Source organism: Phalaenopsis equestris, unplaced genomic scaffold (genome assembly GCF_001263595.1).
Source record: "Phalaenopsis equestris unplaced genomic scaffold, ASM126359v1 Scaffold000511, whole genome shotgun sequence".
NCBI lineage: Eukaryota > Viridiplantae > Streptophyta > Magnoliopsida > Asparagales > Orchidaceae > Phalaenopsis > Phalaenopsis equestris.
In genome coordinates, this window is record NW_018164951.1 from 1,319,841 (window position 1) to 1,335,688 (window position 15,848).

The 15,848-nt window shown below is 32.9% G+C and overlaps 1 protein-coding gene and 1 non-coding gene across 5 annotated transcripts; both read right to left on the reverse strand.

The window, feature by feature from the left end:
• Nucleotides 1–3,405: 3,405 nt before the first annotated feature.
• Nucleotides 3,406–3,478, reverse strand: TRNAA-AGC. The gene has a single exon. It is a non-coding gene; the product is annotated as a tRNA-Ala (tRNA).
• Nucleotides 3,479–7,738: 4,260 nt separating this feature from the next.
• Nucleotides 7,739–15,344, reverse strand: LOC110028443 (floral homeotic protein APETALA 2-like). Of its 4 annotated transcripts, none has more exons than XM_020730289.1 (11): nt 14,254–15,344; nt 14,144–14,169; nt 13,806–13,836; nt 13,635–13,722; nt 13,102–13,247; nt 12,552–12,596; nt 12,136–12,239; nt 11,637–11,770; nt 10,969–11,079; nt 9,311–9,556; nt 7,739–7,953 (listed from the first exon to the last, which is right to left on the reverse strand). In XM_020730289.1, exons 1-11 carry the CDS (start codon nt 14,784–14,786, stop codon nt 7,849–7,851), a joined length of 1,569 nt encoding a protein of 522 aa, XP_020585948.1. In that variant the 5' UTR covers nt 14,787–15,344; the 3' UTR covers nt 7,739–7,848. The 4 variants fall into 4 exon arrangements, with proteins under 4 accessions (XP_020585948.1, XP_020585951.1, XP_020585950.1 ...); XM_020730292.1 differs by having other exon boundaries at nt 7,856–7,931; XM_020730291.1 differs by having other exon boundaries at nt 7,864–7,934.
• Between the last annotated feature and the right edge of the window lie 504 nt (nt 15,345–15,848).

Below are 15,848 nucleotides of genomic sequence, written 5' to 3' on the forward strand. Positions count from 1 at the left end.
TATATTTTTTTTTATAAATATTTTTTATATATATATATATATATATATATATATATAATAAATATTCATAAAATTAAATATTATAAATTATGATTGATTAATTTTTATAGAAACAATTTGTTTAGAAAAATTATTATTTTCATTTTATTTAAAAGTTAATTATTATAATAATTTTATATTCTAACGAGTCAATTTCGAACCAAACACGAGCCAATTTCGAACGAGCTGAACTTGAGTCGACCTTAGCTTGCTCAGGCTCGGCTCGTTTGCAACCCTAATACTATCAAACTTCTACATTTTTTTCCCACTTATGCAATATTAAATATTTAAAAAATAATATATATTCATCTTGTTCTATTCTGCAACCCAGCATTAGACAACATTCATTTAATTTCTCCACCAAAGTCTTGTTCATCCTCTTTGTCACCTTATTATGATGCAATATCTCTTGTACAGTGAAATTGTGTTCTATTCTAGGCCTCTAAAACCCTTGGAAGAACACATCAAATGTTTATTCACCCCTGTTATATGATTTGTTGCACTTGATTTTCTTACTTGTCCAAATTTCAATCAACTTTTTCTAATTTATAAAAATCCTTAGCATGCCACTCTTACGCTTCATGGTTTAGACTCAAACATATCAGGAGTAATTATCAGTAAAAGAGACAAAATATCTCCACACGTTGAATGATGTTATCTTCATTGGGCCCAAACATTTCGTGCAAATATACTCTAAATAAACAATTGTATTGCAGATGATAGTATAAAATGATACCTACAATTTCTCATTAAACACACAATATTCACAAAAATTGAGCTTGCGACTGCTCGTTCTTTTGATCAATCATTGCTTCACCAAAGTCTGCTGTGAAGCGTCTCTATCACGAGTTACCTGCATGCTACAATGTAATAGTTTCAAAAGAATCATCAATAACAACCATCATTTCAGTCAATGTACTATCATGAAGATAATAAATATTATAATGGATACACTTTTCATAAAATTTAATGCTCCACTACATATCTTCAAAACTCTTACCGCAATAACTACATTGTATCCATTGGCTTCTAAAACCCCAAATAACAACAAACTCTTCATGATATTTGAAATATGTCTAACATCAGTAAGCTCACTCACAGTACCATTATCCATAATGATAAAGATGCTCATTACATTAATAGTACGACAAACTTGATCTTTGTCCATAATCACTACACCATTATTAATTTTTTTGTACGTAAAAAAAACATTCTTGATATGAATAAGGGTGACAGGCAACACCTATGTTTAGAATCCAACACGAATGGTATGTATACAAACTATGAGAAGTTATATATGATGATATATTTGAATTTGCCTCGTCACTCCTCTTCACAATAAGATTAGTTTTTGCCTTAGAGAAAACTCTCTTACTTCTGATGATCTTTTTTCCAATGGTTAGTATCTAAACAAAAAATACACTGGATTTTCATAAGACTATGTTCATGAGACTTATCTCGCTTCTGAGATGTATCAATGCTACCACCTTTCTTGACTAAATTAATATTCTTCCCATATCAGCCGTGTTGAAGTGCAAGTGCCTCAACCAACTCCATCTTCGCAGACTCCTTGTATCATCAATGGAACTCATGGTTCAACAATGACATATCCTCATAATGTAAAACATACTTTCCATGAATGAATGTCATTGTGAAGTTTGTGTACTCATATGAGAGTAAATTTGATAGAAGAAGTGCATTGTATTCATCTCTAATCTATTCATCCAAATTTAACAGATTTATAAAAAAATTATAAAATTATTTAAGCGTTCATCAATAGTATCCTTGTATCTCATCTGACACTTGTAGAATTGATTGTTAATATAAAGACAATTTTCCAAGCTCTTCGTGAGATATTTGTTCTCCAATGTCCTTTATAATATTCATGCAAATGTCTACATCATCACCTCATAATTGATTTGCTGATTTGTAATTTTGGATCAAACGACAAACACTCTGATTCATCTTCAATCGATCACTTCCTGGTATATTAAACTTCCTAAAAATTTAAAGAGCACGACACATTTATTACCTCGCATTAGCATATGCTAAAGTCTCCTTTTTCATCAAATCTTGTCAGATTAATCCTGATGAGATGCATAATCAACGGATGATATGTTATTATTTTTAGCTCTATGACATCTCATAACTTAACTTTGGTTTAATTATATCAAATTTGGAGTTCATTTGACTATTAAATTAACGATCCAAAGCCTCTGAATGTGTTTTAATGATTTGTTATGAACTTGAATGTAATCATATCAAACCAATTTTGATATCTTTCGGCCCGTCTTGTTGAGAAGATAAGATTGATTACAAAGTCGTTGAAATTGGGGCTCTAGTTGGTCAAAATTTTAAATTTAAAACATTCATTGCTCGAAAGATGCCTCGAAATTCCTTGTAAAATGATAAAATTTCTTAATGATGCAACACTAATAATATTAGATAAAGATATAGGCTCCACTTAGCCGACTTTCTGTTTTGAATCAAATTCTTCAAAAATTTTGTCTGCCACAACGTCATTTTTTGTCGTTTGAGATTGCTCCTTCGACCCTCTGTTCCACCATTTTGGATCACAATATTGTGCAGTATTCCCTGTTGATGGCTTTGGATGGCAGGTGCCACCAAAGCCAGGGGCCTTGTCAACCTATTGTCTAGTTCATCGTTGGAGAATGGCTCAAAGCCCTCTTCAGCTTCGTTGCTTCGCCACAAAAGCTTTACCGATGAGGCCATCAACGATGATGACAACAGCTGCAAATGCAGTGGAGAACTTAGAGGTTCCTAAAGAGGAGATTAACTGCCCTCTCTCTGAGATCCAGAGGGAGCTCGGTAAAGAAGGCGTCGGACTCCTTTGGTAAGGCAAAGGTCGAGACAACAAACCATCAAATTTGTTTTTAGCTTCGCCGTCTCCCCTTCTGCCTTCCGTTCCACTAAACTTTCTACTCAGACACCCAACACAGTTTTATCAACCATAACTTTACAATGGAGATTTTTCCGTTGCTGAATTCAAACACCCAACATAGTTTACAAAACCATAATATATCTACAGAAACATAAATTATATTTTAAAATAGTAGTGTAGATTGATTATATGTAAAGTTCTGACAATAATATTCAAGTCAAATACTTTTTATTTGTGCCATCATGGCTTCAAATTTTAGGGTTAAAATATAAGTATTCTTTTGAAAAAAAAAATTAAAATAAAAAAATTTTCATAGGTTTTAGATTTGTTTGAACTTGGCTTGTTATAAAATCACAGCTCCTAATCTATAAGTACTTTGGAATGCATATCTCAAAGCACATCCGACGGGTAGAAGGGTTGTTGTATAGAAGTATTATTTAATATGAATAATACAAAAAATAGAATGGAGATGCGGGGTATCGATCCCCGTACCTCTCGCATGCTAAGCGAGCGCTCTACCATCTGAGCTACATCCCCATGTTATATTTACTAATAACATAATATATTGCATTGATTTAAGAATAATGCAATATATTTAAATTTTTTTTATCAAATTTAAAATTTAAAATTAAAACCCAAAATCTCTCATAATTTGCAGTCATTTAGAACCACAAATGTAATTTATCCACATAATTTTATAATCAGTAGGAGATACTAATTCAAAAATTTTTATGTGTAAATAATTAATATAGTTATAAATTTTGCTTAAAGACTAACAATAGCTCAAACTTATTTCAGTACCTTTGTTGAGTTGTAATTGACAAGCCAAAATGATGAGCTCATATATATAAGTCAACACAAAATTTATTTTGACTGAAAAGGAATGATAAATTCTTATAATTGTATTCCCATGAGATAAGGGGAGGCCTGATCTAAACTTATCTTTCTTTTTTCCAATATCTAAGAAAAAGGAAGATTGCCGGCTCAATTCTTATGTATTTATATATCTAACACTTAAATTTCAATTTTTACACAGATGTCATAGTAACTATGCATGAAAACGCGCATTTCTTTTTTTAAATAATTAAAGTTGTTGAATCTTAAATTGTTTTTCAAAGTACACGCTGAGTTGAGAGGAGTGAAATTAGAGAGAGAGAGAGAGAGAGAGAGAGAGAGAGAGAGAGTCGAAAGTCCTCATTTTATTCATGTTTTGACCTCCTACTTGTAGGGGTTTAAAAATTACATTTAAAAAAGAGAGGGAGCAGTTATAGTGACTGCCCAAAAACTAAATCGACGTATCTATCAAGTAAAAAATACATTTATAATACAAGTAAAACATAATGCTTTCGGGTCAACGATTATGTCAGTCGATATCGTGCAGAATCATTCTCATCTAGGGAATCGTTCGATCGATTATACGTGTTTGTTCAATTTTAGTGAGAGGTTAATTAGTCGACAGATCTATCGACTAAGTCTGTCAGTTGATCCTGATGTGCATTCGATCTACTGCTCGACCAATTTGGATCATGCCTTTTGGCTTAATACTTTGATCGTTTGAGGCTCCATCTTAGCCGCTTGATCCCTTGAATATTCGTGTTGATATTTTTACCATAAAAAGAAAAAAGAATGATATTTTTTTAGCTGATATAAAAGATTTGTGTGGTATACATATAAAAAAGTAAAGTTTAGGTGTTAGATACATAAATAAATAAGAATTGAGTGCATGCTTGTAAATTCTCCAAAAAATATTATCTTCTATTGAACTTAGATTTCACAAATACATGTTGCAGCAAAAGAAATACATTGTCATCTTCTTGGGACCAACAAGACCCCTCTTTTGGAAATGATGTTTCAGAAATTGATTAGAGGAAGTCATTAATTATCACCTCTTTAATAGATTGTACTCAAAAGAATGTTATAGAAAAGATAACCATTGAAACCTTCAGAGAATAGTTGAACTACATAAACAATCAAATCTTCCACTAAATACCATTTAGAGCATTGGCTATGCCCTCATCCAATATACCCATTAAAACACTATGCTTTTGATCCTAGAGCCTTAAAATATATCATTCTTAGAAAATTGTCCAACTCAAAGATAAAACAAATTATATGGCTTAAGTTTTCAAAATTTATTTTTCTAAACTACTAACAAATCAATGCTCAGCTATGATTAGCCCTAAAAATAAAACCACTCCTCTTTAGCTAGATTTGACCTCCCCTGACAATACCTAGCCCAATGAACCATAATTAATAATAGATATATACTTAGAAGAAGAAGAAAAGAATTCAATCATAAGCCTAAGCACACTTGGCTGTCTTAATTTGTGTAAGATCTACCACCACATAATGAAGGTATAATCCCCACTTCTATAACCCAAAACCTTCTTGATGTATGTAATATTTAATAAATGGGGCTCACTTAAAGGTTGTGGTATTCACCTTCCAACAAAAGCACATTATTGATATAGCTGAAAATTTGATGGCACAATCTCTTAGAAATTCATATCATATTGATTATTGCCATGAGTTTGAGGTGGTGGCCATAAATCTAAAATTTGGCATAGGAATATTTTAAAATCCAATTTGGAAGATTATCGACCTCCAATATGGAACAATGCATTATAAATCTCTTTTACTTGCGTTACTCTCAAATTCTTACATTTGAATTAAACTTTGTTCACCCTTTCTTCATGGACTAGCATTTTTCATCTGAACAATCTCTCTGCATTATCAACAACATATACTATTGTGAATTGAATATTGGCTATTCTATTGAGACTTAGATGTGCTCCTTCTGTTGTCTCCATCATAATGTAATGATATAAAAGATACATTTCTTCTCATTGTTATAAATTTCTCCTCTTCTTGACCTCTCTCAACACACTCTGCTAGCATTATAAAATCTCTTTAGTGTACTTTAATTGTTAATATAATGAATGTTAGCTTTTGCTTGTCTTAATAGTGGATACATTGAAGCCTTACGATCGAACATCTAATGATATGTACCTTTTCTTAATGTGTTTTTTTACTTCCTTTATCCCCACATACAATAACTTCAACATAATGTTCTCTTATTATCATTCTTCAAAAATTGATTGGGTCTTTCTCATGGATCTCAAGTGGAAAGTCAAGTATGAATTATGAGTTTGTGAAGGGCTATAGTTTAATAGCTATAAAAGGGCACCCGCTTAAAATAATGCTAACTACAAAGACCAACACAAATACTTATTTGCATTGGGAGATGTTTAATAAAAAATATAATGGAAGATTTACATGCATGCCACACAATTTCTATGTATTTACATACTGAACACCTAAACTACGACTTTTACATCCATACCTACGAAAAAAGTATATTTCAATCTTTAAAAATAAGTGATAGTGATTTTATTTATTTCATATGAAAAATTTAATGTTATTGACGGAGTAATAAAAATTTAAATATTAGCTATGTAAATTCCTAAGAATTGTGTTGTGTGCTTGTAAATGACCAAAAAAGCTAAAATTTAATAGCGCACAACATTTTTTTTACTTTTAAAAAATTAATAATAGTGATATTGTTGACGTGGTGTTAGAATTTTGAGCTATGTATAAATAAATATAAATGTTTAGGTGCTAGACATATAAAAGAATTGTGTGACGTAAGTAAATACCAAATTTTTTTTTAAAACATACTATCAAAGATGCACATATTTAAAAGCTATCTTGTCCTCTATTACGAGCGATTATTGCGTACGCTCTCCGATCACAGCCACACATCGCATTAATTAAACCCTCTATTGTACACTTTGTTTGGTCAATGGGATGTAAAATATCGTTTTACAAACTAATTCACAACATTTATGACCTCTAAGGCAATTACATAAACACCACCCAAAATTTGTTGTTTACAAATTAACCACGCCTTTCATCCACTTTTCAAATTTTCACTGAAATATAAAAAATCATGATAAAATCTCTACCCATAATGTTCATTTTTTATCAAATTCTCAATATTTTGATCATGACATGCGTGAATACATCTTTCGGTTTCAAAAGAATCACCTGAGCTTGTAATTTGTAAATATCAATGTTTTGAGTGCTCCATACGTAGTTATCACTTACAACTTACCAATCTGTGGTAAGCATACAAATAAATGAATATGATATCACTTCCTCTATAAACAATTGAAATTAAGGGCTCGTTGGGCAGCTTATTTAGTGCGGTGGCGTTTTGAAAACATAACTGACCTGTTTGGGTAAACTGCGTTTTGACAGCTTTTGCGTTTTCAAAACATTGAAAACAGCGTTTTCACGTCGCAACTATCTAGATGCGGTGGAAGCTTTCTGGTAGCGGTATGACTTTTCTAAAAAAATAAATATTTGAAATAACCACCGTACCTAGCTCATCAGTAGATTATTTTTAATCAACTTATTGGCAGATAATTCAATAAACTACAACTGCCCTAAACAGACCCTAAGTAAATCCCCCCATAATAATTTTCAAATGAATGATTCTAATCAAACAAAATTTTATCGGGCCATTTACATACATACCGCACAAATTTTCTTTGACTTACATGCACACACTCTAAATTTTAAATATTACATCAAAACAATCACTTATTAACTTGTTGAATAAGAAATGAACATTGCCATACATAATTTTATGACACCAAAATGCTATAATAATAAATATCAAACTTTACGTTCTGCATATGACATTATGTAAATTTTCCATTTTTTTCTTTAAAATTAAAATCAGACAAATGCTATAAAAGTGTTATATAATATTTTTAGCATGCCATCCGACCTAACTGCAGCTAAAGAAATATTATTCGTGATAAATGACTTTGGCGTTACGTCACGTAAGAGGTTTAGGGTAAGGACAGCTGTTCCGAGGGTCACGTCAATCTTAACGGCTGTTAAATGTTCGATGGCATGAACGGTCCAGATTGCGCCATTTCAACGCCAGCATCATTTAAAGCAAATTCTTGGTCCATTACTGCTGCTTCAAGACTCAGCCGACACTAGCAGAACGGAAAATCGAAAAGAATCACACAAAATTACGCTTTTTGCAATTAAAAAAAAAATAAAAATTACAAAATAGCCCTTCCCTGGCCCACAGTGACAGTTTGCCATTTTCACCCGAGAATCAAATCGGAAACTTAGGATTGAAAATTCCAAAATTTCCTAATAAAGCAGGGGGCATCAGTTTCAACAGTAAAGAAGACAGCGATGGTATTATGGTAAAACACAAAAAAAAAAGTTATCAGAGCTGACACAAATTAAAATATTACAGAAATAGTCTTTTCTACCTGCTTTCTTTTTTCACGATAGTACAATAATATGCATAAATAGACAAACAAACCTAGAGAGAAAGATAGAGAGAGAGAGTCACCCAGCACACAAAAGGTGGGGGCCTGTCTTTAAGCTCCGTTTCCCATCCTAGTGCTTGTTATCTATTTGCTGGACAACAGTCAGACGCAGTTTGAATCACGGTTTTATTAAAATTTTATTTTTAAAAAAAATTATATTGTATAATTGGTAATTCCTCGATTATTTCAATAATTATGTAATATAATTATTTTAATAAGCATTAATGATACCTTGTTTCTTTTTATGTGAAATTTTGATATTTGAGTGACAATTTGAAAAAAAAAAAAAAATGAAAAAGGATGATTAATTTATAAAAAGAAATACTTCGGATGCATCTATATAAATGCCCTCTAAATTTTATTCATTCTAATCAAATATGAAATCAATTTTGATGCTACTCTGCGACTTCTTTGGAAAAATATCAAAAGAAACTTTTCATAAGATTATTTTGAACATTTAAGATTAACATTAAAGAATTTAAAACATACTCTTAAGAACTTTTACCATTTTGCGTCAAAAGAGATGACAAATTTAACATTTAAAGCCAAATAGATCCAGATGCAATACATTGAAGAGTCAGATAGAATCAGATGGTAAATTTCAATATTTACAGTGATATACTGATTGAAAAAAAAAGCAAACATTTTCATTTATTCTCCCAATTTCCCCACTCTTCTCAATATATATGCCATCCCGCATATCTCTGATAAACCAATATTTTTGGAGAATAATGAAATGCATGGCCTTTGTAAATACACCATATAATAATAAACAATATCTTGCAAAAAAATCTCAGATACATGCGCCTATATTTATACTGGTAAATTAAATACAACACCCAAAACAAGCACCAACTTATTATGCCAAAAAAAAAAAAAAAAAAAAAAAAAAAAAAAAGAGAGAAAGAAAAGACACTACAATTTAAAAGCGCTGGCTTTCATTGATATTAAGATTCAGGTGACATTTAAGGTGAATTAACACAGTGGATATGTGCTAGTTCAATAGTACCTGTGTTTTGCCGTGAAAGTCAGCCTTAGAAGAAGTCATGGCTGGCGGCGGAGGATGGAGGTGAGGATGATAGAGATGAGTGGTCCGCGGCGATTGTGACGGTTGGATCGAAGGATTAGTTATCGCATTTGAGGCAGAGAATCCTGATGATGCTGCAGAAGAGAATAGGGGAAGATGGGAGATGCTATGGTATTTCCATTGCCAGCTGGTTGAGCCTGACTCAGTCTTCTTGTTCAATACATTTTCCTGTTAGAATTATACAGAAGAATTTACTTGCAAGGAAAAAATATGATAAAAATGTCAAAATAGTCCAGGGATTATTTGTAGGGAGCTATTTTAGTTTTCAAGAATTAAAAATGCTAATTTTATACCCGAACTCTTTTAATTGAGATAAAATAGTCCTTCATAGGGACTATTTCAGCTCATATTAAAAAATTACGTGGACTAATTTGATACTTTTATAGACATTGGGACTGATCTGACCCCGTAGAATTAGTGAGGAGATTAATTAAGAGGGCACTTTACTAGGACAAAAAATACATAAAATGTTAAAATAGTTATATGAGGCCATTTTAATCCCAAAATTTGTAAAAATGCTACATTTGCTCCTTGACTCTTTTAAGTTGGCAATATTTCAACCTATATCAAGAAAATGTGGGGATTAAATTGACACTTATATAAACTATGGGATTAAAAAGCATTCTGCAAAGAATAGTGATCAATTTGACATTTACATATATATGTTACAGTAATGAGGATTGATCTGATGGATTATTGTGAGCTTGATAGTTCGTTGGTAATTAGTGCCAATTAGATTGTTATTAGATGATAATGAGCTATTGTATATAATTAGACTGTATAAATACTCACCCTTAATGGGCTATTGCCCTTCTCTTCCTCCCTAATCAACTTTGGAGTTTAAGGTAAAGCTTAAAGATGCCAAATTATCATTTTTTCTTGTTTATTATGGCGTTAGGTTTCTTTTGAATGGGGAGACATATAGAAAAAGATGACCAGATGGATAATCATTGTCTGCAGCGAAGGGCTCCAATTAAAATTATTATATGCTCTTCCTTTCCCTTTTAAAGTTTTTTCTGCTGTTCAGATAATAATATATGTTCACTGTTACTTTCACTCACTCAAATTGATTGATTTCAGATAAGCATAGAAAATGCATTGCTGTTAAAGAGGCCCATAAAGTTGGCAATCCGGATGCCAATAATCAATATTTGAAGAGTGGAGCATAGTGGCCCAAATTTTATATATTAATAAGTGGACACCATCATAACTCACACATTTAAGATATTTAAAGAGGGCCTACATATATATATATACCAAAAGTGAAGTAAAAGAACAAGAAAAATGAATAATATATTACAAACTCTTTAAGTCTACATTTTAACTTCGATGTAAGACTATTTTTCACTCATATGACTCGGCTATTAAAAGTATGAACAAGAGGAAAAGATCAGCAGACAAGAATTAAAGGTCTTAGGTTTGGCAGATAGGCTTTAATATAGTTTGCTCTACCGCAAAAACCTAGGAATTCTAAGAAATTTATGTTTTCAGATTGTAATTAATAGAATAACAGAAACAACTGGGGGGAAAATCATGACAGTAATTCGTAAATAAAGCCAGTACAATAGGAGTATAATTACCTCACTGATAGGGATGAATCCTGGGTATACAGTGCTCCAGGCTCGAGGATGCTCAGGTGCAATAGCCAGGTGCTGAGTTTGAAGTACTGAATTGGAAGAAGGCTGGTCAATCTGTAGGAGAACAAAATCACGCAAGCACTGTTATCTTGATGTCGAGGGTAACTAGTTAAGCTAAGCAGCATTCTATTCAAATAATAATACTAGTAATAATAAGGGACATTTACATATCAACCAAAAAATTCTTATTTATTTACATATCTAACACTTAAATATTCATATTTGCAAGCATACCACTAAAATATATAATATTACATTAAAAATATCACCATCATTATCTTTCAGAAGTTAAAAACACCTTTACAGGTATATGTTTATAAGACCAAGGTGTTCTAAGTTTTAATATCAAACTATGGCTTTTAGATCAGTAAATACAGAAAAATTGTGCAGTCTGTATATAAATTTCCCGAAGAATAACAATCTTAACATGAGGCAAAGAGGGGACAACAAGAATAAAGAAAAGTGGTACTGAATTTATTGATCAAAGTATTCAGTGCCCTTAAAAGACAGTTAGAGAGCTAGAGTTTTACTAGATAGCAAAAGAAACTTCTGATTAACTTTGTGTTAATTAAACTAAACAGCATAAACGAGACTGAAACAAATAAAATTACCTTCATCTTCTTGACATCTGAAGCTTCCAAAGGGCCATTTTGGAATTGTAAGCCAGCCTGATTAACATTTCTTTTCAAATTGCAGACAGAAGGCTGAGAAATACTTAAGTTCAAATCAATGTCGTTGCCGAAAGCTGTTTGAAATAGTCAAATCAAGAAAAATGGATCAGCCAACAATATGTAGAAACAAGGGGCACTTACATACATACCATCCAATGCCCATATATTTACATATCTAACACCTAAATTTTAACTTTTCACATTTATACCGCCCAAATACTTCATATTACATAAAAAAAAACCACCATTTTAGCTTTCAAAAGTGAAATACAAGCTTTTCATTCATAGGTAAGGTGGGCATGTATGTAAAAATTGAAGTTGGGGTGGGGTGTTCGATATGTAAATAAATAGGCATTAAGTGGCAACCTGTAAACTTTCTAACAAGGAAATACCAATTCTCAAGTCAACAAGGAAATAAAAAACCAAACCATGTTAATACCTTCAACATCGTCCTTGGAAAAAAGTTCTCCTTCATAAGTACTTGGCTCAAAATTGGTGACAGCTTCCCTTCCATTGCATTTAATGGCCGCTTTATCATAGGCCCTGAAGTCAAAAACAGTAACTAGGTGAACAATTTTATCCGAGCATCCTGGCAGAAGCTAAAAATTATATTAAGGGGCTGTTTGGTGATGGATTTAAGTGGGATTTAAATTAAATCAAGAGCAAATTTTGAGTCCCAGATTTAGTAAATCAAGTTTCATCTCAATTCTTTTCAGTTTTGTCATGAATCCCAGATTTACTAAATCTTGATGTTCTCAGGATTTAATAAATCCAGATTTACAGAATTTACTGAAGTCGTTACCAGACAGCCCCTGAGAATGCCAGTGATTGATAAAATTTGAAACTCAATATTACCTTGCAGCATCTACTTCGCTGTCATATAACCCAAGATATATATACCTGCATGCAAACAGTGAAGAAAAGGTATGCTTAAAACTTTTCCTTTCTCAAAACAATCCTGAGATTTAATATAGAGAACGCTGAAAAGTATTTGGTCAGAATTGATAATTCAACATTCCATGATTTATATATGAATTCAACAATTCAACAGGTAAAATTAAGGCGATTATGCCAAGTAAAGAAGGTAAAAAGCCAAGGTCTATAAATTAAAATAGAAGGGTCAAGAAATTTTAAGGAGCATTTACAATTCTTATGTATTTCCACATCTCACACCTAAACTTTCATGCTCACACATAGTACTCAAAACTTTAATAAAATCACATAAAAAATAACACTATTACAACATTTTAAAAGTGAAATACAACTTTTTCATGCATAGTTTTAACGCAGCGAAGTGCTATGTATGTAAATATGAAGGCTTAGGTGTGAGATATGAAAATACATAAGAATTTTGTGCAAAATATGTAAATTTCCCAAAATATTAAGGAGAAGTGAAGTCCCATACTTCTTGCCAAGTAACTGTCCCATGCGAGCTTCCCATCGACCACATTTGTGAAGAGTCACTCCTCTATATTTTGAGCTTCCTCTTGAGAATCCAGTACTTTGGCGACGAAGTATATGCACAAATTCCTCCTTGGTCAGATTTCTCATCTGAGAAATTTTAAACAGAGATAATAATTAGTATACAATCTAAAGGGCTGTCAGAATACAATTGGGATTTAGTAAATCCAGTAAATCTAAATTTACAATATCCTATAAATCAGGATCTAGCAAATCTTGAGGAGATTAAAACCTGAAAACTGTTTTCAGCAAAAAATAACCCCTAAATCTTGTTGAATCCAGATAAATTGTCTAACTACTTGTTTCAAGATTTAAAATTTATGAAAGACTCCTGTGATTGGTGGAATTTAACAAATCCTTAATTTAATCAATAATTTAAAATCTAGAAAATACTGTTAGCAATCATTAAGGTAAATATTAGTTTAATCCTGCCATAAGTAAGATAACAATCTAATTGGACAAGCGTCTAACACTTGCCTGCCTCAAATCATCATCATAGTCGCTGAGATTGAAATTGATGTCAGCATCAACTCCACGAAATTTAATGGCAGCCCGATCATATGCTCTGCAATAACAAAACAGACGCACACACAAAATTAGGTTTCATTTCTATGAAACAAGCCATAGAAACATTAAAAGGAAATTTACCTGGCCGCGGCATGAGCAGTGTCAAAACCACCTGCAATACCAATTAAAACATCAAAAAAACGAAAGAAAAAAAGAGAGAGAAAGAGATAGAGAGAGAGAGAGAGAGAGAGAGAGAGAGAGAGAGAGAGAGAGAGAGAGAGAGAGAGAGAGAGAGAGAGAGAGAGAGAGGTGAGCTTAAAGAGGATATATGATGCCACGGTAAAATAAGCGAGCTTATAGTTATCCAAAATTCAATTCAAGAAAACATTAAAGAGGATATATGATGCCACGGTAAAATAAGCGAGCTTATAGTTATCCAAAATTCAATTCAAGAAAACAAAGTAAATAATAAATCGTACCTAAATAGACTTGCTTCCCACAATCCCTGAGAAAAAAATTAAAAAAAGGAGCTCCGTGTAAGAACTTCCATAATAAAACAAGAATGAATGGAGGGTAAGCTAATACATACCAGATGTGAGATTCCCATCTTCCGGTTCTCCTGTAGAACGTCACTCCGCGATACTGAGAGCTTCGTGATCTTGGTCCCCTCCTGCTCTTCTTCACCTGAGGCTGCTGTTGTAGGGGGTGAAGAAGCTTACCTTCCGCAGTTGCCATCACATCAGCCTGGTAGAAGCCGAGGTCTATCAAATGCGGCCTAGACGACGATGACGCCAACGTGGTTCCCGTCGCCAGACCATCTAAAATAACCTGCGCCTGCTGCGGAAACAGCTGATGAGTGATCAGATCAGCATCCGAAGCAACGCGGATATCATCGCCGCACTCCTCTACCTCCTCTGCGTCCTTCAAGATACTGAACCTGAAAGCCGGGCGAGTAGAGCAAGAATCCTCGTCACCGATGTTACTTAAATCCTCAGCATTGAGAACAGAGGAGTTAGATGTCCCTGAATCAGTCATTTGAACTCCTCCAGATCCTTCTGAAAGGAGCTTCTCGGGCACCGACGACGATTCAGAACCAGATGCCACGTTAAGATCTAGCACCATCTTTGAAACTTAAACTACCGCTTCCGCAACTTTTATGAAATCCAACTGAGCTTAATAAAACCTCCCTCAACGTTGCCTGATAGGGTTTCCTCTGCTATTTCCGGAAGTACAGCCACAGGAGGTAAAGATAGAAGCAAGACAAAGCCGAATCGTTCTTACGGAACATTGGCCTTTACATCTCCATGCATTTATTGCATAGATGTGATATGCCTCCTCCCTCCCCTCTCGACCTTCCTCTTCTCCGTTATTACCTCTATTTACTTCTCTTCTACATCAGTCAGCTAAAAGAGGAAGGAATATATTAAAATCCTCTCCGATCAGTTATCGCGGACGAAGAAGAAAGCAGCAGATAACGAAGAATCCACAGCTTCAAAGAAGGAAACGAGTAACAACAAAAAAAAAGGGGAATCAAAGAAGTTTGCAGGTAATAAGTGGAGGTCACAGTAAATTTGCGTATCACCGTCAAGGTGAAATTCGCCGGCGGCGAGGGACCGTGTCGGAATCGAAAGTAGGAGCTGCCGAAGGGAAAAGGGAGCTGAAGGGATGAGCGAAAGCAGAGATGAGTGCTCGCCCCCAAAATAATTAGATATATAATAATTAATAATAATATTTAATTGAGAGGGATGTAGGGTTAGGGTAATTAAATAGTTAGCTCCGTGTGGTCCACCGGTAGTAGCCGGTGAGCTTCTTTTCCATTTTCCATGTTGGGGGTATTTTCTTAATAATTTTAAATAATCATAAGCCATCTCAAGTTTAATATATTTATGATAAAAGTATAAAAATTTACAAAAATGTAAATTAGAACAATAATTTATAGCATTTGAGAATTAAAGATTATGTTGATGCCAACAACCATAGTAATGTTAGGTGAAAGACGTGTAATTTTGTTGCATGTTAGATTAATGTGTATGAGATATTTAATGTATTTGTTGTGGATAAAAAATATGTTAATAAAAAAATTAATGGGACATGACCTAAATAGAAAAAAAAATAATCCTTAAAAAAATTAAAAAATTAAAAAATTAAAAATTAAAAATCATTAGTTTGGTCTTGAATTATGAT